Source organism: Archocentrus centrarchus, chromosome 17, assembly GCF_007364275.1.
Source record: "Archocentrus centrarchus isolate MPI-CPG fArcCen1 chromosome 17, fArcCen1, whole genome shotgun sequence".
NCBI lineage: Eukaryota > Metazoa > Chordata > Actinopteri > Cichliformes > Cichlidae > Archocentrus > Archocentrus centrarchus.
In genome coordinates, this window is record NC_044362.1 from 16,226,648 (window position 1) to 16,253,412 (window position 26,765).

Genomic DNA, 26,765 nt, shown 5'->3' on the forward strand with positions numbered 1-26,765 from the left:
AATTGAAATTGTGAGCTGTTTTCCTCTGTTTTTTGAGGTTGCAGATGGCAAAAAATGTTCTGTTTGAGAAGACTTGTAGCCACAGATTTGTTTGCAGCAGCATATGATTATAAAGATGCCAGTGTCTTCTAGTCTAACACCTCCACCAGTTGGCTTTTTGTTTTGTTTTTGTTGTTTCTTGATATTGATCCATCATAAAGTCTAATCTCAGAGTTTAGTCTTTATTTAACTTTTCCTGTTGTGCCTCCAAGCACACCAGACTTTTCATTTACAGGACAAGACAGGATAGCTTTTCCAAGCAATTAACTTGAAACTTTGCTGATTCCCAGACTTTTTCTCTAGTGCCCTCCTAATGTGTGGTTTTAACATGGAATTTCATTTAGACATCTGTTCTACATTTCCCTCAGGATAAAATGTAATTACTTTGGTTAACCTTATCATTTGGTCAAAATTTCAATTTGTTTGCTTACAAAAATTGGCATTCCTTTCTGCTGCATTAATTGGTTAGTACTGTTCAATGCATACTAGTAGGAAAAACCCCTAAACATCAGTATGTTAGCATTGTGAGCCTAATGCATGCCTCAGCATTAAGCTTAAGGTACTGCTGCATTATAAGCACAGCCTCACAGAGACTTTTATTCAGTGCAACTTTTTTTTTTAATTATTGCTTCGACTTTCTTTGAAATAAAGAAAACTCGGAAGCAAATTAGAAAAATTACAGCCAGGATTGGAATGCCATTGTACAAAAATAAACATTTTCATAAGTGAATTTGTTAAATATAGTAATTGAATAAGGCAGTATATCTTTCCTTCAACTCCTTTCTTTTTGTTCACTTCTCATCTTTTTTCCATGTCATTTTTTAGTACGTACTGTTCCTGAGGTTGCATGCCTGCCTGTGTATTGTAACTGAAGGAAAAACCAAAATAGAAGAGAACAAAATACCCCCACCCCCACCCCCACCCCCAACCCCATACCCTGTAGTTCTGTGCTGCAGCCATCATGCAGGAGAGAATACAAGCCACGTCCTGAAAGTCAGGGGAGCCTTCATCCTCCTCCTCCTCCTCCTCCTCCTCATTCTCCTTGCAGACATGGAAGGTCTGTTTCCATGACAACATGAGAATTAAGGGCGAAAGAGCGCCATCCCAAAATGACATATCAGATTTAAGGGCTAGTTTGAGCATAAATCACTCCTGTTTTTCTGAATGTTAAGTTCATAAAAAGCCCACATTTTTTATTCATTTTTGTCTGCAGATTGTCCTAATTCTGTTCTTGTTACAATGAATGGCATAAATTTAAAAAAAAAAAAAAAAAAACGATAACTCGGTCATGATCAAAAACACATTGAATTAATCAATCTTTGCGTATAGGTCAAAGTTTTTGATAACATAGTCTTTATTCTTAAACAATCACTAACTTCATTCTGATTTTTATAATCAATGCATATTTTTTGTCATCTCACAATTCATAATGCATATATGAGCATGTTCCAATGCAGTGAAATCATCTGCAAACATAAAAATATTAAAATTATAGTTAATATCTCATACAACCAAAGCCTTTATTAACTCTTACACACGTCAATTAACCCATGAAAAAGTGCTTTGCTTTACTGCTTTCTCTTATTAGCTGTTTTTAACTCATTCGTGTATTCATTCCCTTCTCACATCCTTTCATTCTTCTGTCAACAGTTGACATTCAGTATATCCAACTTCATGCATTGCTTTAAGTCCAAACATGTGTCTTATGCACCAGTATAAACCTCTGTAAAAAGATACTTATATGCTGGTCTTGCCTGCTGACTTTCAGTGTCATGTTTAATATACTGTATCTATCACTGTTATGCAGTAGGTACTGTGGAAGTTGAACTAATCTACTGTTAGCTCTTGCAGATAACTTGCATCAGCTGCTGACCCAGGTCCCAGATGGAAGACTTTCCCAGATCCATAATGATACCTATGTCACTGCTGTCTGTTGTGTGCAACTGAATATGTGCTATTTACTGTACATATCACCAAATTAGCAAACAGTTTTCAACCACATGTAGGAGACATTTATGAGCTCTCGCTAAAATACTGATCAAAACGTTGCATAAAAAGTTTTGGACATAGTCTCCCAAAAATCATAAGAAGTTCATATTGGATCCCACCTCAAACTCAAACCAAACTTACATCAACTTTTACAGTCATGCAATGGTCATGCTTGGTTCCACCCATTTCCCTTTTTCAGCCTTCCTAACTTGGCTAGGTTTAGCTGTATGCCATCTTTAACAATAGTAAAAAATAAATAACGCTACTGACCCCAATTCATAAACACCACACTGGTGCCAGTCTTTGTGCAACTAGTGCTGGACAGTGGGCATCCATCCTCTATATCTGGCCCATTCACTGCACAACTGTAGAACTTCCTGAGTTAGACAAACTAATTGGGGATTAGGAATAAGCTCAGCAGCGTACACGGCGTATGTGGTGCACCAATCAATTCAACTTGTTTATACAACCCTGTCAGTCTGTTGATTTATGAAAGAGATAAGACTTTCCTCCACAATGCAGCAAGTAGCTCATATCATCGGTCACAAAACCAGTGGGAGTGGAGACAATATGTGTTACCATTTCAGAAAATCCCACCGAGATGGTAAGACATCCTCCTTGAATCTGGCCAAATGCAGATGTACTGGCTCCTCAATGAGACATTTAGCTTCCATTGTGATGGGAAAGTCTTAATGATTGTGACCTTACATTAAAAATTTTAACATGTTAGGTCACTGATTTATTAAACAGTCAGGCATCATGTCCACCAGTGTTGAAAAAGTCTCTAGTCATTTCACAACAGAATAATAGAAATAGTAGAACTTTCTGGAAATTAGTCACCACAACCCTTCATGGCCAGGCTTGCCAAAACAAATTCCATCTCTTTCTCCTGCGTAGAAAAATTGCAGAAGTCTTTGATCGAATGTCATTTCATGATTAGTCCATATAGTTCAAAGAGTACTGTTATATAGTTATATTTTGAGTTGTTGTTATAGCTAACAGCAAGGGGTCTGTGGTTCTTGAGGTGCAAATGTGAAGTGACCATTTTTGGCCATGGCTCGTAGTGCTGATGCTGGTCATTACTGTCCTCTCAGCTTTTGGAGAGAATAATATTCTTTGTCGTTTTTGACAAGTTTGGACATCTCATTGCTTATAACCTAATACTCCTTTTAAATGATAAGATAATACGGAACCTGTACCAAAACTGGTTTCCTTTTTTGCCAACTTTCACCAACTTATACAACTTTCTTTGTCTTTTCTACTGACAAATTGAGATGTGTTGTCGGCTTGACTTTGTATTATTTAGAGACATACTAGACTGCTCTCTGTTATATTGCTTGTATCAGTCCCGTCCTGCCACAGCAGGGTAACATAAATGAGTTTGTGTCCTATTAGTCACATTAATCTAACTTACAATACACACCTGAGTAAATTACATCCCACCCTAAGCACTCTGTTTCCACTGGAGTCCATCACAGAGAACTTTCAGTATATTTAGTCTTACCCTCACACCAGAGCAGGTGGCGTGACAGTGCATTCAAGATCAAACTGTGATAGGGAAAAAAACAGAGTAATAATAAAAAAAAAAAACAATACTTTCTTTAGTCTCAAAAACAAAACAAAGCCAGAATAATCATGATAATAAATGGGATGATTGAGCAGCAAATTAGCAATGATTATAATGTTGATGGTATAGTTATTATTGACAACAACACAATAAAGCATATGAAAGCACAATAGCATTTAGGAGAAAAAAAACAATGTATGAAAAGTGAACATGTATTAAAGCTTGTTTTTCACAGCATAAATTGAAAATGACAGATACTTGTATTTGTGTGAAGGGAGACCACCATTCCTTTGTTTATCACAGCTTTTTATCTTTTTTGCATAAAATGTTGGTCAAGTCCTGATTGAAAATGATTTCTTTATATACACGCACTCTCTGGTTTCATATTAATTCCTCTAAAAGGTTTTCACAGGCAAGACTTCAGTTTTTGTTTTCGTTGTCTTGGGTGTACAGTAATAGCCCCTCGTTGTCATCATTAACCCGTCTTTTTTTTCCAGAGGGTATGGTGGTGCGTACATTGGGAGGGACGGGTGAAGTTTCCTATGGCCCCTTCCCCTCATTCAGCATGAGGCCACTCCCCCCTGCTGGAAGCCCCTCCCTCGGATGCTATGTGGAGTCCTGATTGACAGCTTTCCCTCCATTCATGGTGGGAGTCCCTGAGCTCTTCCTGGAACGGTGCTTGTCCTCTATCTCGTGCAGTGATGGCTCCCTGTACATACAAACTGTGGCAAAGATGTAAAGACGAGGAGGGGAGGATAGGAGAGGAGAGGAGAGGAGATCAGAATGAGGACAATGGAGAGCAGATTGAAGAGATGGATGTGCAGACAAAGACAAGGTCAGGTGTGAGGCTGGGACAATTATACCAGGCTGAGAGGGAGAAGACAGGGGAATTAGGCCATGTCAGCACTTTTTTATCACATTGCTTGACAAGTTTTCATGATAATATCTATGTGACATTTTTAAGGATCCCCCTTTTGCCCACACTCCACTGCTCTACGTGCTTCAACAAAATGAGACTGGTAATCTTGCTAACAAGCATTAAAACAAGAGGAAGATAAATACTCAAAATGATAGATCCTTTTTCAAACCTGTCTCTTGGACACCAGGTTTGGAGACTGGGAATACTGTATAATGTAACTTTTTAGAGGTACTCTGATGACAATTTTGCTCCTTTTCTTGAAGCAAGAATGGTAAAAGCTAAAACAGCAGATGCTAAGATATTTTGCCTTTAGTTGAGTCCAAAGCATTTGTCAAGCTAAAAACACCCCAGTTTTAATTTCCCATAATGCAACTATGCTATGTTTCATCTCCCTGTCTTCTGAATGCCAACTTATTAACAAACCACACACTTCCAGCTAGTAATGCAGGTCCTCCAAAGCCAGATAGGACATTATACTATATTTTCAAAAGCTAATTAGTGCTGGCGGATTGCTGCTTTAAAGCCCAGTGTTGTGCAAATACTGTTTTCTGTGGTACCACTGTACATGATGGGACGTGCATGCATTACCAAAAAAAAAAGAAAAAAACACAGAAACATTAAAGCTGTTCCAGAAACATGTTTCTATAAGCTTAATAATACCTTCAATGGGCCTGGGCACAAAGTGCGATGAGGGTTTAGTCTTCTTGACCCGGTTGCCCTTCATTACTTGTCCCTCCTTGGTGAGACCAAGGAACCAAGCCCGGCCTGACTCCTGCTGTCGGTACACAGTGGACGAGTAGATCACATAGTAGTTCTCGAAAACCGACTCCTTGAACTTACATTCTGGGGTGAACACCTCCTGCAAGAAGATTGAGTGAAGGAAGGTAAAAATGCTGTAGACATGTGTCAGTGCAAACAGAAAATACATTTTCATCCACATTGAAGCCAAATACAGAAAGCAACAAAACAAAAGAAAAAAAGAAAAGAAAGCAGTAGAAGGCTGAATCTGTTTCACTCTGCCAAAACTGGCTCCCATGACTAGCATGTGAAAGTTGCCAAGGTCACTAAACAGCCATTAACACACACATACACACAGACACACACACACAGAAAACTAATGAGAACGATAGTCTTATTAGAATAATGTGACAATGGAAGATTTTTATCTCTTGGTTTCAATATGAAAACAGTAAGTCAAGGAGAGAGTCAAGGGGACTCACAGTAATGACTGGAAAACTGGAAAGAACCAGATACTGGATACACTGTCAGGCTTGAGTGCGATGCCAGATTATTGCCATGACAGTGCAAGACAGGAAACAATGCTCTTGACTCTCTAACCCAATCCAGATGTACAGCAAAGATGCGCAGTCATTTGTCACCTTTGGCAATTGTGTTTTTAAAGAGGCTGGAAAATGCACGTTTGCTTTTTCAAACAAAATCTTTACTTATCAGAGCACATGTGCTGATTAACGTGTGGCTGCCAACCTCATCGCCCTCAGTCCTTGTCCCTGTTCTCCTCCTCATCGAGACTAAATTAAAAAATAATGCTAGTCAGTTTGAAGGGCAGGCAAGTCATGTGTGGCAAATAACAAAAATGCAGGTGAGGCAGAAGAGCTGGTTTGGTAGATATTAGGCCATTTCAGTTTAGCCAGACTTTGTACTATGTGTGTGTTTGGTTTCATTTATTAATGTCTGCCGCAAGGTTCTGTGCCCTTTTAAGGTTGTCTGTTTGACTGACAGCCCAATTCTGCTCCCTGCTGGAGGTGACAGTGTATGTGTAGTCCAGGTATTACTCATGTTGAAGGGACCTAAATCTGTTAATACCATCAAATTATGGGGACGTGTCTTCCTTATGGGGACAAAAAAGTCCCTGTAACATAAATCACTACATTTTATGGTTGGTGACATGTTCTAAAGTTAGGGTAAAGGGTAATGCATAGTGAAATGCACTTATGGTTAAACTACAGGTCTCCAGAAGATTAATGCATGTGAGTGTAAATGTCCCCAAAAGCAATTGATACAAATCAGCAATAATTTAAAGCCGTTTCTGACCACATGACTAATGGAAGTTTAAAAGCTGCTCTCTTTTCTAGATCTGTTTTGCTTTCTACCAGCTCCTGAGGAAAGCATCTGGCATCTTCACTGTGAAATGCCAAACTGTGTTCATCAGCTAGTAGTTAACGTCATCTGGCTTTCTTTTTAGCAGGTGGTGCAGATTTGAAGGGCGGTAAAAAAGCTTTGTAGAGCTGAAGGAAACTATCTGTTGGTTTGTTACTTTGAGCAACGCCTGTATATTACACACAGTCATTTGATTGTTCGTGTAAAAACACATAAAATCTGCAGCTTTAAATTCATTCCTATCAAATTTAGTCCAGTTTAATTTGTGTGTGTGTGTGTGTGTGTGTGTGTGTGTGTGTGTGTGTGTGTGTGTGTGTGTGTGTGTGTGTGTGTGTGTGTGTGTGTGTGTGTGTGTGTGTGTCTTCTTGGAAGGCATACCACAGTTCAGAGTAATGAGTCCCAGTGTGTATGACCGCTCATTTATAAGACACAGCAGTGCATAGCAGGCTGAGTAAGGGACTCGGGGAAGGTGGAGGTCACATGGTCGGCGGTGTGAAAACGTCTCCGCGGTCAGCAGGAGGGAGGACAAGGTCTGGCGGCTGAGTGTTTCGGCATGCCTGCTGAAACGCTGTCAAACAGCAAAGATCTCGCTTGCTGTCGGGGCACGGGGGTCACGTTGTGCCTGTCTGGCTTTGCGTGTGTTTCTGTGTGACCGTATGTGTTTGAGTAGGTGGGGGCCAGACAGTGACACATTACACAGCAGAAGGCTTCATCGCTCCCTCATCTGTTTGGTACTCAAATTAGGCCAAGCACACACACACACACATATATATACGCACCCAAGTCCTATGCTACTATTCACCATTAGCCACTTTGCTTTGCTGACACACTATAAAATTCCTTCCACATTTTCCACGGCAACAATGGCCTGTGCTGTCCATGAAAAGCTGGAACACTTTAGAAAGCACCCTGGATGCAGTTTGGGAATGACTGGGGTGAAATGTAAGTGACTTTGAAGTCTCTGGCAGAGAACCTTGTTCACGGATGACTGAGTAGAAATGTGAGGTGAAGAGATGGGGTCGGACTCTATTGTGATTAATGAGATTTTATTAATGGGCGTGAACCATAGAACCGCAGGGACAACGGAAAAGCACAAAAATACACATGAACACACAAACTCAGTGCCCCACATATACCATCAACAAGTTTGCCCTGTCACTTCCTCTGCCAGGAGCTCATAATTAATTGAAGTTGTTACTGCCTCAAAACACGTTTTATTTAAAAAAAAAAAAAAAAAAAGCACGCCACATTTCAAGGCTAACAGACTCTGCTAAGTGATAGTAAAGTAATTAAAAGGATGGATATTTATATTCCATAGCAATCTGGCGGACAAAACCAAAAGACTTGTAAGCAAAACTGGGCACGTCTGACTGCTTACTCGGCACCTTCAGGGCTCTCAGTTTGGGCCTAAGGATGAATAAACACAAAGTTTCACCTGAGACGCTGTGAACAAACACCACAAAACTGCTAACTGAATGCAAATTATTTTGGCTGTTTCTGCATATTTTCATAAAATGTTTTTCTTTTTTTTATTAAAGATTATCATCTGAATTTACCTCTTTGACAGAAACAGATGTCAGAAAGATTTTTGAAAGGAAGTAACATCAAGGTGCCCTTTGGCATTTGCACTTCCTGCTTCACACTGAGTATAAATGTAGAACTACGGTATTGTGCAAATGTCTTGAGCTACCAATCATTTCTTTATATTTTGCCTATGAGGTGAAAGACTTTCTCTCAAATTATTAAAGTGCTCTTGAGAAATGAATGTCATGTCCTTAAGATACAGGAAAAAATCCAGGAAAGACCTGACACAGGACCTGCATCTGACTTGTAAGTTGATCCATCTACTGTTTGTCAAAGCCTCATCAGAAGCAGACTCATTGGAAGGGCGCCTGTCAAGAAGCAATTTTAATGAAGGAAAACAGGGACAAAAAGCTTAAGTATACGTACTGATGCCAAATCAGCATCAATGCGTATGTAGGAGTTCAGGAGAGAGGTACAACAGTGAGTTGTACAGTGAGTAAAACACGGTGGAGGCTCTGTCATGATTTGGGGCTTTATTTCAGCTGGTGGTGTTGGAGATCTTATCAAAATTGATGGAATTATGAATGCAGAAAAGTACTGTCAGATTTGGTGCTGTCACCATGCAATACTATCTGAAAAGCATTTCATTGGTAACAGCTTCATTTTTAAGCAATTATTCCAAACACACTGCCAATGCTGTAAATAGTGGGTTAATGACCACCTCCAAAGTGGACAACCCCAACTAGGATTTAAATACCTGGGACGCTCCACATTTTGGTTTTAGAACTGAAGAAGCCTCTTGAATGAGAGCTGGAACATCTTGAAAAACATAAAGAAGTCCAGCTGCCTTTTTCCAAGCTCTTACGACTACCGTGGTCTGGATGACTGAGAACCTACACAGACAATGCAGTAAAAGTATACCTAGATAGAAAAATATGTAATGGAACGCAATCAGTCGTGGATTGGCCTCCTCAGAGCCTGGATTTCAACATTATTAAAGCACTGTGGGATCATATTGACAGAGAACAGAACAAAAGGCAGCCAACAACCTTTGAAAACCCAAAGTTTTAAACAGTTGTCAGTGTATATGCATGTAGAAGTGATGCCTGTGAAACAAAAGCTAAGGCTTCAGACTGGCATTTTGTGGAAATCCATCATTTTTTTTAAACAAATAATTAGATTATTAGCATTACAGCATATCTCTTTTGCACATAGTCTTACCCTCATGATCAGGTCATTAATGATATTATCAAGGCTGTGTATTGTGTTGTGAATGTTCATATGTGTCCTTGTGCGTCAGCTCAAGATAAACAAAATGGTTACCCGCTCATAGAAAATAATAGAAAACCAACTCCATTACATCATCAGAGCTCAAAAACTCCATTGGGAACCTTTAAGCCAATGCCGTTTTTTTTTTTACCTCAGCCTTGTTTTTGTAATAGTGGCCACAATTGTGTTTCTCATTCCATGTTTCTCTAGATTTTGGTTTATCTTAACTTTGGATGCTACTAAACATCAATAACAGCAAAGCAACCTCACAGCCACTGCCACCCACCCACCCCCACTTCTAGTGGTTCTGCACATTTGTCCAGATATGCGTGAGGTAATGTGTGTGTTTGGGGCTTATGAAAAGTGCGAGTGCCAGTGTATGGAATGTAAAATGAAACACAAAGAAGAAGAACAAGATGTAATGGATATGAAACTGGGTTGCCAAAAGAACTGAGCTGAACGCATCGTGAATCCAAATCAGCTGCTGGCTCCATCAGAGGAGGGCGGCAGCTCTCTGATTCGGCATTAAGGAGCCACTGCCGACAGGCATCTTTTGAATTTGGAAAAAGATGTCGAGGATACGATGAGGACCTCAATTTAAATGTGGGCCTGAGCCACTGGTGTATCTAAGAGATTTGGGCCCCGTGACAATCCCAGTGATGCCATGGAACTCCCGGGGAGCTTATTATTATTCTTGGAGAGATTTAGGTCTGGGATTGTCTAGACATTACTTAAACTGAAAAAACTCTCTTTCTCAGTTTTTCTAATTCTCCCTCCCTCCATGCTTATCTTCTTTCTCTGTCTCACTCTGAAAGTCAGGTTAGAACAAGGTTTTATTTTGTCCTTCCTAAATTTTCTCCACAGATGAGCTGTTTGATTAATAGCTGCACTCAAATCACAAACACACACTAATGATCCAGAAGTCATAGAGAAGTTTCCCCAACATTCTTACTTTTTCTTTTTTTTTTTCAGTTTATCTTCTCTAAAGAATGTGGAAAATCCCATACATGCAACTACACAATTTGTGCACACAGTAGCAAACAAGTAGAATGACTATGAAACCATACATTTTCTGTTGAGTTATTTACCAAAAACCCCGCACTTTTTTTTTTTCAGATCCTCACATTATTTTGTAGATAAAAACATGATAGATAGATAGATAGATAGATAGATAGATAGATAGATAGATAGATAGATAGATAGATAGATAGATAGATAGATAGATAGATAGATAGATAGATAGATAGATAGATAGATAGATAGATAGATAGATAGATAGATAGATAGATAGATAGATAGATAGATAGATAGATACTAGACAGTAGCAGTGGTTACTGTTGTGCAGCAAAGTAGGTCATATTGAGTGTTATAAATAATGGAAGGGAACTCTTCATTGTAGATGTTCAGCCCCCACGCACTTTATCACTAAACACTCTATGTAAGCATCATCACCCAGCTCACCCTCAGCTGCATCAGCTTCCAATCCTCAGCAGTGAGCTCTGCAACCAAGAAAAGCCAGCCAGCATATATGTAACAACTTAACTGATCAGTGGTGATAGTACTAAAAAAAATGATACCTGACACCTAGATAAAAGACTGACAGAAAGGTTCCTCAAGGGTCTAGCACAATTTCTCAGAAGCATCTCAAACAACACCAGAAGATAAAGCTTGTCGCGTTCTCTCACTAACAAGACATTGCAAAGAAGCAGGAAGAGAAAAAGGAAAAGGGAGAAGTAGGAGGATATCCCTCAGTAATTATCTCCCAAGGGTTGCATGGCAGTGAGAGCTATGCATCTCTGCTCTCAAATGTAAGGAAGACAAAACAAGCAGTGAGAAACTTTATAGTTTGCAGAGTCAAAATGGTAAAATGGAAGCCTCACCTTAGAGAGGAGGGGAGCAAGAGTGAAAACGAGCGCATGGCTAGGAAAAACAATAAAGACCCAGACAAATAATAATAAAAGCAAATGTGACTAAGAATGAGGAACGAATGTGAAGGACTTCTTTTATAGCTGTGATTGCACCAAGAGAGCTATCATAAAAGTATGAATAAAGAACAGAAATGTTCCCCCATAATGGTATTCCTTCAACCCTTTACACAGTTATTATATTCTTTATCTGCATACATAACCTGTACTGGTAAATAACAGAGGCTATATTTGCATTTATCCAATAGTTTGCATGCTAATCTAACCTTTTTATGAGCTTCTCCAAGGCATACAGGCACTCCCTGTGATTGCCTTACCCATGCTAATCTTCCATGCTTCATAACTGAGAAACCCGACCCCTTCCACATGGCCAGAAAAGGCATCCACTTTGTGGCTTTGATTAAAACAGTCCTTCAACTGTTACTGCAGAAATATCTTGCCCTCTAATTAAAAATCGCTCTTGCTGTGATGGAAAGGTCAAAGATTTGTTCCTGCATCCAAAATAAAATATGTGGATAACATGATGATAAAGAAAGAAAATGTTGGTTATGCTGAAAGCTGCCACTTGATACTGAGGTACTGAATCGTTTGTAATTAACAATAATCAAGTACTCTGATGCAAAGGATGATTTTGTAAAGAGCATCCCCAACTTCAGTCAATTTGATAAATTAAAAGATTGCTGTCTGGGCAGAATTAAACTTTAATTAGACATAGATAGGTGGGTGGAGGATTATTATAAGCTTCATAGTAGGGCACTTGTTTATGAGCCTTTGGTTATGAATGAATCTGTCTGCTGGGTGAGTCATAAAAGCATGCGCATTTACTGTATGTCCTTCTCTGAACTTGTGAGTGCCTCATACATCTGTCTAAGCACTGAGTTGTGCTCAAGTTGTACTGAGTGAAAATACTTGTCATTCTGAAATAATGACAATAAATTTACCAGGTTTTGCAGTTATTCAAGTGCACATTTAAAAAAAAAAAGACATGGTTTGCACCATTCATCTTCTCAACTCAAACTTTTCCCCTGTCACCCTAACAGTAAAGTGGCGCCCTCATCAATAAATGTAAGCTGCAAGTTTAGCAGACACTGGCTTCACTGTGTCCTTCAAGTATTTTATGAGTATTTTAAGAGAGAAAAAGTTTGATGGGCAGTTTGTGAATTCCAGCTCTTGCCAGTCATTTATCATGCCTGTCTACCAATCAGACAGCCATCGCCAAGTTCCTCAGCAGAGGTTTGGCGGTGATGCAGCCCCCCCATCGTCTTCTTTCTTCAGTAACACCATCCTCTGCTAAGACTAGAGGTTATATAACTATCCCAACTGGGATATGTATTGCAGTTCTTTCTCACTCCCTTACAAACACTCTCCCTCTGCAGCTCATTTTACTAAGACGTGGGCCCAAAGCATGTCTTCATCCTCAATACAACAGCTATGACTTTTGGCTGGAGGTCCAGCCCCACTTGTACCTACATGCTACACAGGTCTATAGGCCTATCATACTATATGCTGCAAATAAAATATCCAAATATCTTTGTAATGTTTACTCCAGAGTCATTCTGTTGATATACTGGGATTATTCAGCTTTTTTTAAAGGCTTTTCAAGACTGTTGTAATCATACAGTACTTCTTTTTCTCATATGAAACCAACTGAAAGCACTTCACAGCTCAAATTGCACTCATTTAAAAGAAAGATAAAAATCTGAACAAAGCAGCATCATCCAAATCAAAAGAATTCAGCTGCTTCACAAAGAGCTTCTCTTAGTGGCCGACAAAAAACAGAAAAGGTCATTTTAAAAAGGACTGAGCAGTGAACTTAATATCGAATTGAATGTAAAACATGCGAGGTGCCGCTTCAACAATAAAGTACGAGGAGGAGTTGGGAGGGATAAATGCTGCACAGCAACACAAAGGCACATCCGAAGAGCTCTTAAATTTAGCAGAGATGAAAGGGATTGGAAGGGCTGAGTCTTTGCAGCAGTGGGATATTAAAACAGACAACAAACAGAACAAAACACAACACATGTTAATAGAGAAATATGCATGCTGGTAACACTCAAACATGCGCAACTTAACGGTGTGACTGGAGTAAAAAGTCACATCTTCTTACCGAGCTGTAGAGCATGCCCTCGCCATTCATGGCAATGTAAAAGCCGCTCTTCACCCCCTGGATGGCCACCACTCTCAGACCCACAGGAATAAGATTAAACAGAGCTGCAGAGCAGACAGAGTGGAGGAGAGACAGACAGTTACAAAGAGGCAGAGACAAAAGAGAGACATCAGACACAAAGGACAGAATAGGACAATTGAGTTTTCACTTAACTCTTGTAGACACGACAGCCTCTGATCTCTGTTCTTTGGCTATTTGTCAGCGGTAAAGTGAACAGTACAGGACACAGGCAAAGGGAACACTGATGCATCTCACAGTGATGCATTAAAGCAGGAATCCAAAACTTATGTGGTGACATCTAACTGAAGTAATTACACAAAAGGACAAAATAACTTGAAATTGTTTGTAGATCTAGTTGAATTCAATTATCCTGGATGGTGTAGATTTTGCAAAATGAAAGTAATTACACATTATATATGCACACATATTTGACTTTGTAAATCTCTGACTCTCTTCCACAGTATGCCTTTTGTCCTGTCTGTCACCCCTCACCCCCAACCAGTTGTGGCAGATGGCTGCCCCTCCCTGAGCCTGGTTCTGCTGGAGGTTTCTTCCTGTTAAAATGGAGTTCTTTCCACCCACTGTCACCAAGTGCTTGCTCATAGGGGGTCATCTGATTTGGGGGGTTTTCTATCTATTATTGTAGGGTATTTACCTAACAATATAAAGCACCTTGAGGTACCTGTTGTTGTGATTTGGAAGTCTATTCAACTCAACTCAATTCAGTTTAAATTTTGTTTGCAACAGCTCCTGTTTGAACAAATGTAACTGATACTGTCAGTCAGACAGGTATTAAGCTGCTATATCACTGCAGCTAGTATGTTCAGGGACAAATATCCAGGTTTCAAGTCATCAGTGTTCGTTGAGAGTTTAAGTCTGTTAATCTCCCTCATGACCATATGTGTGTGTTTTATTCACCATATTTAACTAAAATCTGAAAACCTATTTTTGACTCAATGATTACTGAATACTGATCAGTACCTGAAAGGACACAGTATGATCTTCAAAGTAGTGAGATGACCGCCAATAAAACAGGGGAGACATAAATCTGTGATGGCAAACAACCAAAATTGTGTTGTGATTTAGGACCCCATCAATCATTAAACTGCTGCAGGCAACTGCTACTGAATCTACTGAGAGGACTGAACCATGACTGTCAAGGGCGTTAGTTTGGTGAGGGTGTGAGGGTGCTCTTTGCGTGCTGTGAACTCCATGTGATGACGGAGTGATTGTTCTGCAAGTGTCAATGGAGACTACCAGATAAAGCTGGCAGGGAAAAGGGGAATTGGGCCAACACAGGTCTGTCCTCTGAACAGATTCAATTTCACTCAATAAATATCGACGTGCTGCTTTTGCCTGCCAATGGTTTAAACCTGACCTCAGGCCATTGGTGCGGGTGATACATGCTGGCCACTATGCAGGGACACACCTGTATACCCTTGAGGCCAGACAGAATGGGTGCTTCAGCACCTTCAATTTCATTTTCTAAAGCTTCTCAGTCTCTTTTTTTTTCATCCCTTCTCTTCTCCTCTCTTCTTATTCTGTCATTTCTTTCCCTCCTCTATCTGGTCCCTCACTCCTCTTTCCATTAACGTTTCATGGCTGCTGCGTTTGTCTTTTTGATGACTGGCAGTGTCTGTCAGAGGCACCATCAACAGTTCAGCCTGGCTTGAAAAGTAGGAGGAAAAGAGACATAAAATATGACTCGCTACTATACTATTATGCTATAATTATGAGCTGCTATCCCTGCTCTCATTTGCCTGCCAAAAAATTTGAGAGCTGACAGAAGCTGTCATTCAGTTATTGTCTAAATGTTCAGCTTTTCTCTTTTTTATATTTCAGCTCCAGCAGTTGATTGATTCCATAACTACCTGATGACTATTCTCACGCTGGTTCCTCCTCCTTAATAACCTCCAATCCGTCTCTCACTGAAAAAAGAGAGGCTGGGCTGGTGCTGGGAGAGTTAAGCGATTTTTCCAGGGATCTGTTATCGTCAAAGGGACAGACAAAATGTGTTCAAAAAACCCAATAAAGCAAAATCCTCAAAATGGCAAGTCTTCCAGAAGAGCAGTAAACGACTACAAGAAATCCTGCAGCAGGTAGGCTCAGGGAAGTGAATTTCATGTGAGCAACACAGGAAACAAACCCCGCAGGAAAAGTTTCAGAGAGAAACTTAGCCAAATTTCAAATGCCAAGGGCATATCTCCAGATCCAGAGATGAGAGACTTTACAGGTATATACTGTCACATTTGCAATTATATAGAGATTATTTTTTTCCTCCTCACTCCAGCTGGAAATTGAAAGTACTTAAAATTAGCGTATGGGTCTTCAGGTAATAAGGAAGTCTTTCCTCATTCCATCCATCAAACCCAGAGCATCAGGGACAGATGAAGCGTGACTGCCTGAAACTGCAGGTGTCTCATAACCAGCAGTATATTTCTAGAGCTTCAGAGTGTGCAGATAATTACTGTAGGCGATCAACTGATGACAATCAAATTAATAACTGTTCAAATTTGAACATGGACGATAATTAATTGAACGGTGTTTCACAGCCCTTGCAGTTAGTTAAGCGTATAGCTCTTCCAGTCAGTCATGCTTACCACTAAAGCAATTTTCCATACTTGTAACTGTATATTGAGCCTGAAGGCAGCAACTTTGTGATGCATTCTGTCACGCACGTTTCACAATTTAACAAACCTATAATAGAATCTAGCTATTTAAAAACCAGAAAGGTGTGATTAAAGAAGAAATTCCATTATTTTGTTACACATTTGTCTCCATTTTCTCACTAAAACTGTTTCCTGTTCCGTGGTGTCCTTTTCTCACCACTTGTCATTCCCCACAGAAATGCAGAAATTGATAAAAAGAAAATGGAATCCAAGTGCACTCTGGGCACAGGTCACACCTATTATGCATCATGCTCCTCGCTCCCATCAGTTCCACTGAAGTACTCCCTGAAAATAAATTACTGTATTCTATCGGCTAAAGCTGAGGATGCTGCAGGTCAGAGGGTGGCATAGTTCAAGGGTGGAGGATAATCTATTATTCTAATAATCCAGCTGGGAAATCAATACTTCAGTGCAAGACCCGAATACCAAATCTATTTTGTCTAACAGCCATACGGCTTCATCCTTCTGTTACTTTTTCTGTCTCCATCTTTTGCTCCCTTCTACACTTTAAATTCCTCTTGCAGCACCTCTTGCTCGCCTCTTCCCTCTGTGTGTCTTACTTTAGACAGTCTGTAAGCTTGAGGCATCTAATATAGAGAATTATTCATTGGGTACAAACGGAGAAGGTGGTATTTTTAGTTTCCTGTGGCTGAATTATTCACTGCATTCCTCCATCCCTGGGCCAGAGGGACTGCTTAACTACAGGATTACCTAGAGGTGGGGAAATCCTCACATGCAGCTAAAACCTCAACCAGCTAAAACCTTTTAGACACAATGGAGACTTTCAAAAAAGAGCTATTTGCTCAAGCTGCATGCAAGAAATGCATTATGTGGATGCATTTCTCCGCCTTCACCCCCACCAGCCCCCTTGTGCAGTAATCCTTTTTGAAGACCCTCACTTTATGCTCTACGTGGTTCTCACTAAAGGTCTATCTCCTCTTAAAATATGTAGCAACAAGTGACAGGAAGAAAGCATTCATTTCACCACATGACTGCTTTGATCCAGTGACTGTGGCTGCAGCTTCCTGTAAGTATGGCAGGATGTTTTAGGGAAGAAAGGTCATGGTTGGTTTCTGTTTGGCCTCTCTCCAGACTGGGAGTGTCATCATTATAGCCTTGACAGCCATTCTCTCCTGACATATGTGCTATCTCTTCCTTGATCCTTTATAGGAGGCTCTTAACAAAAACCTACATGTTTTAATGTAAGAGACTTTCTACAGACGCAGCTGATTTTCCCCCCTTTCTGTTCTTGTGGAGGTGGATGGGGTATACCCCCGAGACTATTTATCCACTGGTAGTTCACTGTGGAAAGTCGATTGTAGTGAAATATTGCAGGTGAGGTTCTTGTGGTGGCATGGAGTGAAGTTATGGGGCTACAACTGTTTCTAGCAATGGGTTTTTCCAGGAAAAAAATTGTGATATTCACACATGCTTTGTAAATTTCCATCATGTGCTGTACACAGTAGAAATGGCTCAGCCAGTATGGCCATGGTAGGTATACTACAATTGGTTTTACTATGCAAAATTAATTTTAATACCAAAAGCTGGATAAATATTATATTTAGGGACTTTAAAATTATTGAGTAGACAGACTTAGAATACATAAAACATTTCAGCAGGTTTTGACACATTTACATCCATGCATACTATTACATAATCATATGCAGAAAAGAGGGCATTCTGCCCTGGAGAGTTTCTTCCCTTTAAAATTGTAATTTTTCTTTTTCTCTTTTTTTTAATCAAGATAATCCAATTTAGTGAGGGTGTCATAAACCAATTTTGGAGAGCTTAAGGTTGCCAAATAACATGTGTTACATAAGTATTAAAAATGCTAAAGCACATAAATGCAGCAATCTATTATATAACCAGCTCATGGCCATTAAATGTTTCATGCTGGAAGCTGTAGCTCCACTCACTGTTGTCGCTGTTCTCGTCCTTGCTGCCGTCGATGGTTCCATCCGGCTGCATCTGCAGGTAGAAGCCCTGCTGGCTGAACAGTCGTGTCACGATGCCTTTCAGCTGTGGCTCTGGAACGTACACACACACACACACACACACACACACACACACACACACACACACACACATGCACACACACATACGCATACATACACCCCGTTGGCCAAAGCCCCGTCCCCACCAAGAATATGTCAGAACAACAGTCTCATAATGGTGAAAACAAAAGCATAATTTAGTTGATACCCCTGCTTTCAGCTAACACTCAGAGAAAAAAACATCCCAAAGAAATGTATCACAATCATCAAATGTAGTGCATAATTAATTACAAGTTGGCTTTGGAGGATGGAGTGTACTAGCAGAACAATTATAGGCTACACTACTTAAAATCATTTACAGTTTGTTTCTCGTGTCATATTTAAAGTCTGAAAAACATTAACAAAGGTTCAGTGTTCACTTTATGATTTGTGTATCTAAAAATATGAATATTCAATTGTAATAGCCCATTTTAAAGGAAATCTTACTATTTCTGTGGCACTACAGATGTACCAATATCAATTCTATATCTTACATCAATAATATCAATAATACTGTAATGGACAGTTTGTCATGAATCACCTGTTGCAGCACATAATCCCATAAAAGGTTAAATGGCTCTTTGACTGGGGGCCTTTATAATGAGAAACCCTTAACAGAAAACCAATGATCAATTTACATTCCCACAGTGGTTTAATGCATGTATCTAGCACAGAAAAGTTATGGATTTTGCATCCTTTTTCAATACCCATTTAATGCACACTGACATGTCAGTGGTTTCTTTGGTATGAAGCAACCGTGCATTTTAGAGACAATGTGACTGACATTTAACGAAATCACTCTTTTGAACAGGCACGTTTTCCCTGCTTCACTCCAAATTATTTCATTGTTATTTATTTGCCAAAAGGAAACCGATTTTTTTATTTTGGGGGGGGGGGGGGTCTTTTTCTTTTTTCCCCCAATAAGATAACCCTGTACCGACCTCCAACTTTGGAGGGTATGACTTCTGGCGCATGGCCAAAGTGCTGCTCAAAGTGCTCCTCTCTTCAGGGGGAGCAGGTGGAAGCGAGGATTAGCTGAGGGCAAAGAAAGCCTCTCAGCCTCCGGCAATGCCGAGGAAAAGCAGATGTGGGGAAAGTGGTGTTTATCTGAGAAAAAAATGTACGTCTGTATTTTGATTTTGTGTAAAAGCAGAAAGACCAAGTCAGATGACAGTGGAGGGTTAAAACTGTATTGCTTTATATCCTGATAATTAAGTCAATAAAACAATTTTTAGTGGAGGTAAAAACAAAAAGATAAAGATGTACTGAAAAATATACAGTCATGTTTTTCTCGAGTAATACCACTCTACAGCTGCACAGCAATGTACTGTTTTGTGTAAAGACTGGGAACAACAAATAGATACTAAATATTACTAATCCTCGGTTTATTCCATGTCTCACAAAAGGAACAAATTATGCATTTTGTCACAATTTAATTGGCACTTAGTTTCTCCTTATGCACCTAAATAAACATTCATTTAATAAAATTCTTGCTTTGCTGGCACACACATTCTGATAAATCGTGTATGTGACTGGAATAAAGGAGCCTGACTGTCCACCAAGGTCATAAGAATTCTTGGAGGACATGCAATTCATTTCAGTCCAACCCGGCACAAAAAAGCCACAAATGAATTGACAGAAGAAACATTTTTCAAGCTTGATATCAGGAGAGAAAAATGGTTTTTACCCAGATCTGACTTCAAAAAGCAATGACAGGTGTTAAGTCTTTGCTTGAAAGCTGATCACTGCAGTAATTACCGTTGCATGAGCTCTAGTTATGTTGAGTTTTCAGAAGACAATATGTAGAGAAGTGGGCTCGCAGAAAGCATCCTCAGCTAACGTGAATTCCCGTCTGCTCATCATCCTCACCATCACTCCCCCTACTCACCTACCTGTGGGCTGGTGCCATCAATTCCTGAGACAGGCCCTTCATCATCCATCATGGGAGGGTAAGAAGAATGTGGCATGTGCCCGTGCGTGCATGTTTGTCTGTATGTGTGTGAAAGCACATGGGAGTGACCGCATCAGTAAATCACATGTGATAAAGACACTTCCATGAATTAAGGCCTCAGCAGGGGCCTGAGCAACTGCTGACGCCTCATCGCTTCCAATCATTTACAGAGAGAGTGTGTGTGTGTGTGCACTGTGTGTGCATGTGTGTGATCATATCTGTGCAGGCATAAACAGACTTCCAGATAAACTCCAGATGTGTTTGTGCATCTTTCAGCTGCAACAAGCGTAAGGTCATCCTGTGAGTGTATGGGCCACTAGAACATCAACAGATTTACTTCATACCAATACAGAAGGACAAAAACATTTAGGTACGTTGACAAATGGCGTCATGACCATGAAATGGCGAATGATCACCTGTTCTATAACGTTTGACAGGGAGGAACACACCATGTCCATATACACCAATATACACTACGATAAAAACCTCTACTACACTTACACAGTAGTACAGACACAGAACGAGGAGTGAGGATAGAGGCTGATCCGACACTTACTGACAAAGAGAATGGGGCAGAAACAAAATGAGAAGAGGCAGAGAAAAAAGAGAGAGGAGCAACAGACGGCTGGCTATAGGAGAGTTTTAGCTAGAAACAGGTCAGAAATGAAGCTTTAAAAATCCAAGAAAGCCACACAAGAAAGAGAGATGAAAGGGGAAAAAAAGAAGAAAGTCAGCAAGGGAGAGGGTCGCCGGCTGTCAGACAGGTGTTGAAGCCCCAGGCCCCTCCCTCCCTCTCTGGCCCTCCCCACCCCTCCCTGGCCAAGGGGGAAGTCGACATGGGCGCGAGATGGGGTGGAGACGAGAAGAAACACAGCACACACGGATGGAGGCTGAGCTACTGACCTAGCCTGCAGCCCTTATGGGACACCTGTGGAGGTTTCGAGGGTGCATCTTACGAGGGGGGGAGGATAGAAGGAAAAACAACAGGCTTTTAAACAGGCAGAATTCATAAATTCTCCAGTGTATCCGTTGTTTATAAGCAAATATATGGCAATACATCAGTGGAAATATATGGATAATCAATTAGAGGACATACAGCATCCGTCTGCCTGTCTGTCTGCTTCGTGTCTGGCCGTGTGGAAGGAGTTACCTACCTGCCCGTCAGTGTCTGGAGGACAGACTGCTTTGTTGTCTGTCTGGTTATGTTTTTAATCAAGTAATTTGTTGGAATTTTGACACTGAGATTGTTTGTCTGTGGAAGCTGCAAGACTACAGGGTTTTAGTTCCATCTGTCTGTCTGGCTAGCTGGCTGGGTGACTGTCTGCATTATCCTCCCTTTTCTGCCTTTAATATTGATGTCCCACTGTCCGTCACTAAATAGATCTGACTGCCACTCATTACAAGCCAGAACTATCTGGTTAGGGAGGAAGGGGGTGACTTGCACTCTTAGCTTGTTATCTGTGTACCCGGACAGAAAAAGGTAGTTTTTTTTTAGTTTTTTTTTTTTAAAGGAAGGTTATGCTGTGAAGTGTAGGACCTGAGCCTTTGTATATCAATACAGCCAGACCAGCTCTTAATCACTACAGCTATACCTCCCTTCACTGCAGTAAAGCTCCCTCTCTGCAATAAACATTTACCATTAAAACATTTAATCTGAAAAGAGCCTTGGTGCACTGCAGTGCAACTTATCTCCACTCCTTACCCCCAACCTGCATTAATATTGAATTGGGACATTTTAAAGCAGGCTTTTTTTATGTAGCTGTGTAATTGTGTTTTGGAGGGGAGTCGGACTGGGCATGATTAAGTGCAAAAAAATAAAAATAAATCTGAGGCTTAAATTTATTTTATTGCTTTTGAGACAAATCCTGCTCGAGCTTTGGCTGGGGAACAATTTCGGTTCAGGGTTAATTTATTATTCTGATCAGAGCACTATCACAATGTATAAATGGGTAACGTCACAGCATATAGATCATTCTGGCCGGTCCTGCTCGGTATGTAGGGGAGGGTTGCGGCGGATAGACAGACAACAAGAAGACCTAATGGAACAGGTGGATTTTTCGCACCGTGGAGAAAATCTACCTTCTCCTCCGGTTCAGATTGAAGCCCCTGACTGCAGTATAATGCCTCTGCTGCTTCAAAGAGGGGCGGGGTGGTGAGTGGGGGGTTGGGGGTTGGGGGAAACCGCTTCCATACACAGACGTAACACATATCAGTTTTTTTTTTAAAAAAAAAGAAGAATCTACGGCACTGACCTGGTCGCCGCCGAACGGGTCTTTTCTTGCCGCTGCAGAAACGGACTTTGCTGAAGACCCCCAAGAAATGCCTCTCGCAGAGAGAGCGGGGGTCTTTGCTGGGGCTGGGGCGACGTTTCGAAGTCGAGACCCGGTCGCTGTTGGACTCCCTCGCCTGGCGTTTCTGCCGGATCAGGGAGCTGGCGATCGCGGCCATCGCCCCGAACCGAGTCTGAAAACGGAAAGTCTACTTCGGCAGATGTCGGATCTTACCGTAGGTAAATGGTGTGGAAAAAAATAAATAAGAGCGCTGATTCTGTCCTTCGGTCCACGAATATTTTAACTAAATGTCATACTGATCAGAAAATCCTTCGAGTCCAGGGCATCATTGCGCTTCGGGCAGCATCCTCTCGTGGGGACAGTAGCATACACATATATTTATATATGTAAATATATATATATTTATATATATAAATAAATATCAGCTGCTGCGAGTTTTCCGCGTCTCGGGCTTTTCAATCAACAGCGACCGATCTTATATAAAACATCTAAGAGTTAGGCCACAGGGGCCCAAATATCAGACATGAAAACATGCAACAGTGTTTATAAGTTGATGCAGCTGCGTGCCATAGGAGAGCTTCAGGTATTCCAGGTGAACAGCGCCGCGGCTGATGAGCACGACATCGTTTTCCTCAGTTGCACACCAGCCTACCCTCTGGATTCCTGACGCCTTTTAATAATTAAACCCAAAGACAGGCACAAGGCTCTCGTGTGTGGCTACTAACTTTTTTTTCTTTTTCGTAATTTACTCCACGCTCATCGGTGAATGAGATCGTCCGCTGCCGGTCCAGGATGCGATGCAGGAGCCCATATATGTGAACCAGTCTCCGGTTCCGTCGATGGCACCTCTAAAATGCAGTCGGGGAAAATGGAATCGACAGCAGAGGCTACTCTGCAAGGATGCTGCAGAGATGTAATTTAAGCCTGCAGGGAGTGATTCCTGTCTGAAAAGCAACAAATAGTTGAGGCGAACACACGCTTTTCATTGTAGCGCACAAATAATTGAGTGACCTAAGCATTATTTCCAGTGAGTCCCGAATGAATACTATGTGTGTGTGTGCGAGTGAATGGTGGCGGTCCACAGATTTTCTCTCTCTCTCGCTCTCTCTCTCTTTCTCTCTCTCTCGCTCTCTCTCTCTATCCCGCTCTCACTTCTTCTCTCCCTCTCTAACTCTTTTAACGCAATCATACGTGATTGAGGTTGGTATTAGTAATCCTCAGGACTTGTTCTGGAAAAATAAATGATTGCTGTTGAAAAGTTGTGAAAATTGGAATTTTTAAAGCAAAACAGAGGGAAGGGAGGGAAGGGCTAAAGACTGGGTGGGAATTTTTTGCACTAGGAAATGGGTGCGTGTGCACGTGAGTTCTTTTGGATTATGTGCGCGTCCAAACTGGGGCGGCTCATCTCACAATTGTCTCTTTTAATTACGCTTCAATCTGAAGTTGCAAAGCAGTTTTAAAATGTGAGAAGGCTGCATTAAACTGCGAACTGCATACAAAGATGAATCTTAATCAGCTTTGGCTACACAGTATTCTTACCCCCACAGCTTACAGGCCTACCAAAGAGACAGGAGCACGCATTTATTTTGTAAAAACCAATGGCCACACGTCCCATAAAGAACATATTAAGTCTGGTTTAAAGGATCACCTTCAACAGGCTTCAGTACACACAGAACATGAGCACAAAACCCCACTGGCAAAACTGAAGTACCAGACAGTGACACAATGCATGGATTTGTGTGATTTGATGCTGATGGAAATGAAAAGTACAACTCTGATGTACAAAAAGCACAACGTACAATCAAAAACAAATAACAGTGTGATAGTTAAACTTAGAGAACCCCCTTTAAACACATCTTGGCCCCTCGGTTCATGTGAAAGCAATGCGAGGGCACCCTGTAGGCCTATTCTGTATTGTGTTTCTAATTGACTGGGAACATTTGCAAACCAATTGATTGCTTCTCTCCAGCTGTCTTCAGCACAATTAAGAGGACAATGATCACTATAGTAGTAAAGGTAAATCAACGTAAAACGGCCCAGCCAGAAAAACCTGCAGACATCACCTTTATGTGCCTCTGGTTTCATTCTCATCGTTGCACAGCTAGGGAGTGTACAATGCACTCAGTCACACAGGCACATTCTGTGTTAGGAAAAACGTGCATCTTTAGCAGCACAGCAAACCTCTGGCATCCCCATGATGAAAGAGCATGAAACATTTAGAGGCTTTTTCTAGGACTTGGTTTGACATTCTCTCTCCAAACTGAATCTGTAGAGACAGCAAGAGAAGGAGAGAGAGCATGCGAAAGACGGAGAGAGATTTTCTTTCGACTGTTATTGTCTGTCCCTTTTATGAAAGATTTGGATAAAAATGGATGAAGGAATGTGAATGTGAAGAGCTGATACCCTCGTTAGCCATTTCTAAAGTATGTGTGAGGGAGAAAGAAAAGAGAAAGGGGGAGAGAAAGGGAGATAGAGGGCAGATAAAATCTTATATACTAAGCAGGGCAAGAAAAAAGTTAGAAACCAAGTCTTAGAGTCAATCAAATTCTAAATCAGAACCCTTTGTATTCATATTGAGTTGCCAGTGAGTGGTAGATATTAATTTGACACTGCAGTATAAAGAAATATCAATAATAGTTTCAATATAACATTCATCTTTTTGGATGTGATATGCTTTGTGCTTCTAAGAAGAAAAAAAGAGCGTGGTTTGGAGTACAAAGTGAGCTTTCTCAGAAATGGGAGGGAGCTCGTGAGCACTACAGACATGGACATGCATCTTTGTCGAGGAAAGATAAATTATTCCCTAATGAGGATCTGTTTGGCTTCCTCCTTCTACCATAGACAATTAATTTTCCCTTCACTCCAGAAAAGATACATCCAAACTCAATGAAAGACTGCTGTTATGAAACGCACTGCAGATAGTATAGCATAATTATTTAAATTGTCATTTCAAGTGATTTTGACTCTGAAGATTGGCTGCTACAGTTACAGAAACCATATGAGTCATTTTATATTATTTTATGTGTTTTTGCTCATCAGGGTCATTTGCCTTTTGTATTCTTGGTAAAATAATATGAACATTGTGGGGAAAACCTGAAGCATATATGGTGAAGATACAGCTGGAGTATTTATATTTTATCAAAGGACAGTATATGTGAGATTTTCTTACTAAATGTAGAAATTAAACAGCGATGCAGCAATTCAGTATACAGAAATAAACCAAAGCCAGAGTCTCTGTGGTTTTGCCAAAGGTGCCACCACTACAGGAGTGGCTTGTTCAGAGAAACTTTTTATGTCTGCTGCCCTCATGTGGAGAATAAATGAACCACAAGCATTTAGAGAAAAACTATTCCCCTCTTTGAAGTTTGTCACTTCTCTGTGTCCTTGAGATACCTCACAGATTTGTTGACTCACAAAAGCTAGAACTAGTTGTCATAGTGGAATGCCTGCTAAACACTTGTGCCAAGCCTGCGGGAGGCAGAGAGCAGAAACGTGAGAGAATATGAGACATCCTGTGACTCAAAATGCTCCTTAAACACTTCTACTACAAAAACAACATGAATCATCATGTAAAAGAGATAAAGCCAGAGCTGTATGGAGGAACAAAACAATCAGATTCTCATTCAAATTACATCTAGTGCAGCAAAATGTGAGGCCAAGTCTTGTTTCCTGCATCTCTCTGATAAATCAAGTAATGTCTGTATGTGTGATGTGTGTTTGTGCATGTGTGTGTCTTCACATTTCTAGAAAAGTCTTCATCTAACTGACTTCAAACATGGTGTGTATATTGCTGGGGACCAAAGGAATTGCAGTGTTGAGTTTAAGAGGGTTTCCTGCTTCTGCTGTTGGTCAGCAGAGCCTGTTGCATATTTGGCTAGGCATTACCATGACATGATGGCATGGGAAAATGTCTTAGATCAGAAGTATTATAAGTGCTTTTGTGAACTCACTGATAATGTCTCTACACCATGTTTGGAACTTGATTATTAATTCACCCATCAATTTCCTTTATCACTTATTCAATTTCAATTCAGGGCTTGTGGTGGTGGTGGTGGTGGGGGTATATCTCAGCTGTCACAGGGCAACAGTCCAGCAACTGCTTCCCTAACTAACACACAGAGACAGACAACCATTCACATTCACACAAACACCCAATTTAGAATCCCTAATGAATCAGCAAGCATGTCTTTGGACTGTGGAGGAGGCCAAGTACTCAGAAAGAACCTACAGAGGCACAGGGAGTATAAACTCAACATAGAAAGACCCCAGCACGCCAGTGGATTCAAACCCAGGATGCCCTTGCC

At 40.7% G+C, this 26,765-nt stretch overlaps 1 protein-coding gene across 3 annotated transcripts in view; it reads right to left on the reverse strand.

Moving 5' to 3' along the window:
* Positions 1–1,423: 1,423 nt before the first annotated feature.
* Positions 1,424–26,765, reverse strand: part of fgf12a (fibroblast growth factor 12a) — a 38,826-nt gene continuing 13,484 nt past the window's right edge. The window contains exons 1-6 of one of the 3 annotated variants that reach the window (XM_030751249.1): positions 22,423–22,618; positions 21,074–21,121; positions 18,103–18,213; positions 13,458–13,561; positions 5,175–5,373; positions 1,424–4,317 (exon numbers count right to left, since the gene is read on the reverse strand). In XM_030751249.1, the coding sequence (XP_030607109.1) occupies positions 4,202–4,317; positions 5,175–5,373; positions 13,458–13,561; positions 18,103–18,213; positions 21,074–21,121; positions 22,423–22,618 (774 nt within the window). In that variant the 3' untranslated portion in view covers positions 1,424–4,201. Of the gene's footprint in view, positions 4,318–5,174; positions 5,374–13,457; positions 13,562–18,102; positions 18,214–21,073; positions 21,122–22,422; positions 22,619–26,765 lie in introns of those variants that run through there. The other 2 variants (XM_030751250.1, XM_030751251.1) reach the window with 2 other exon arrangements.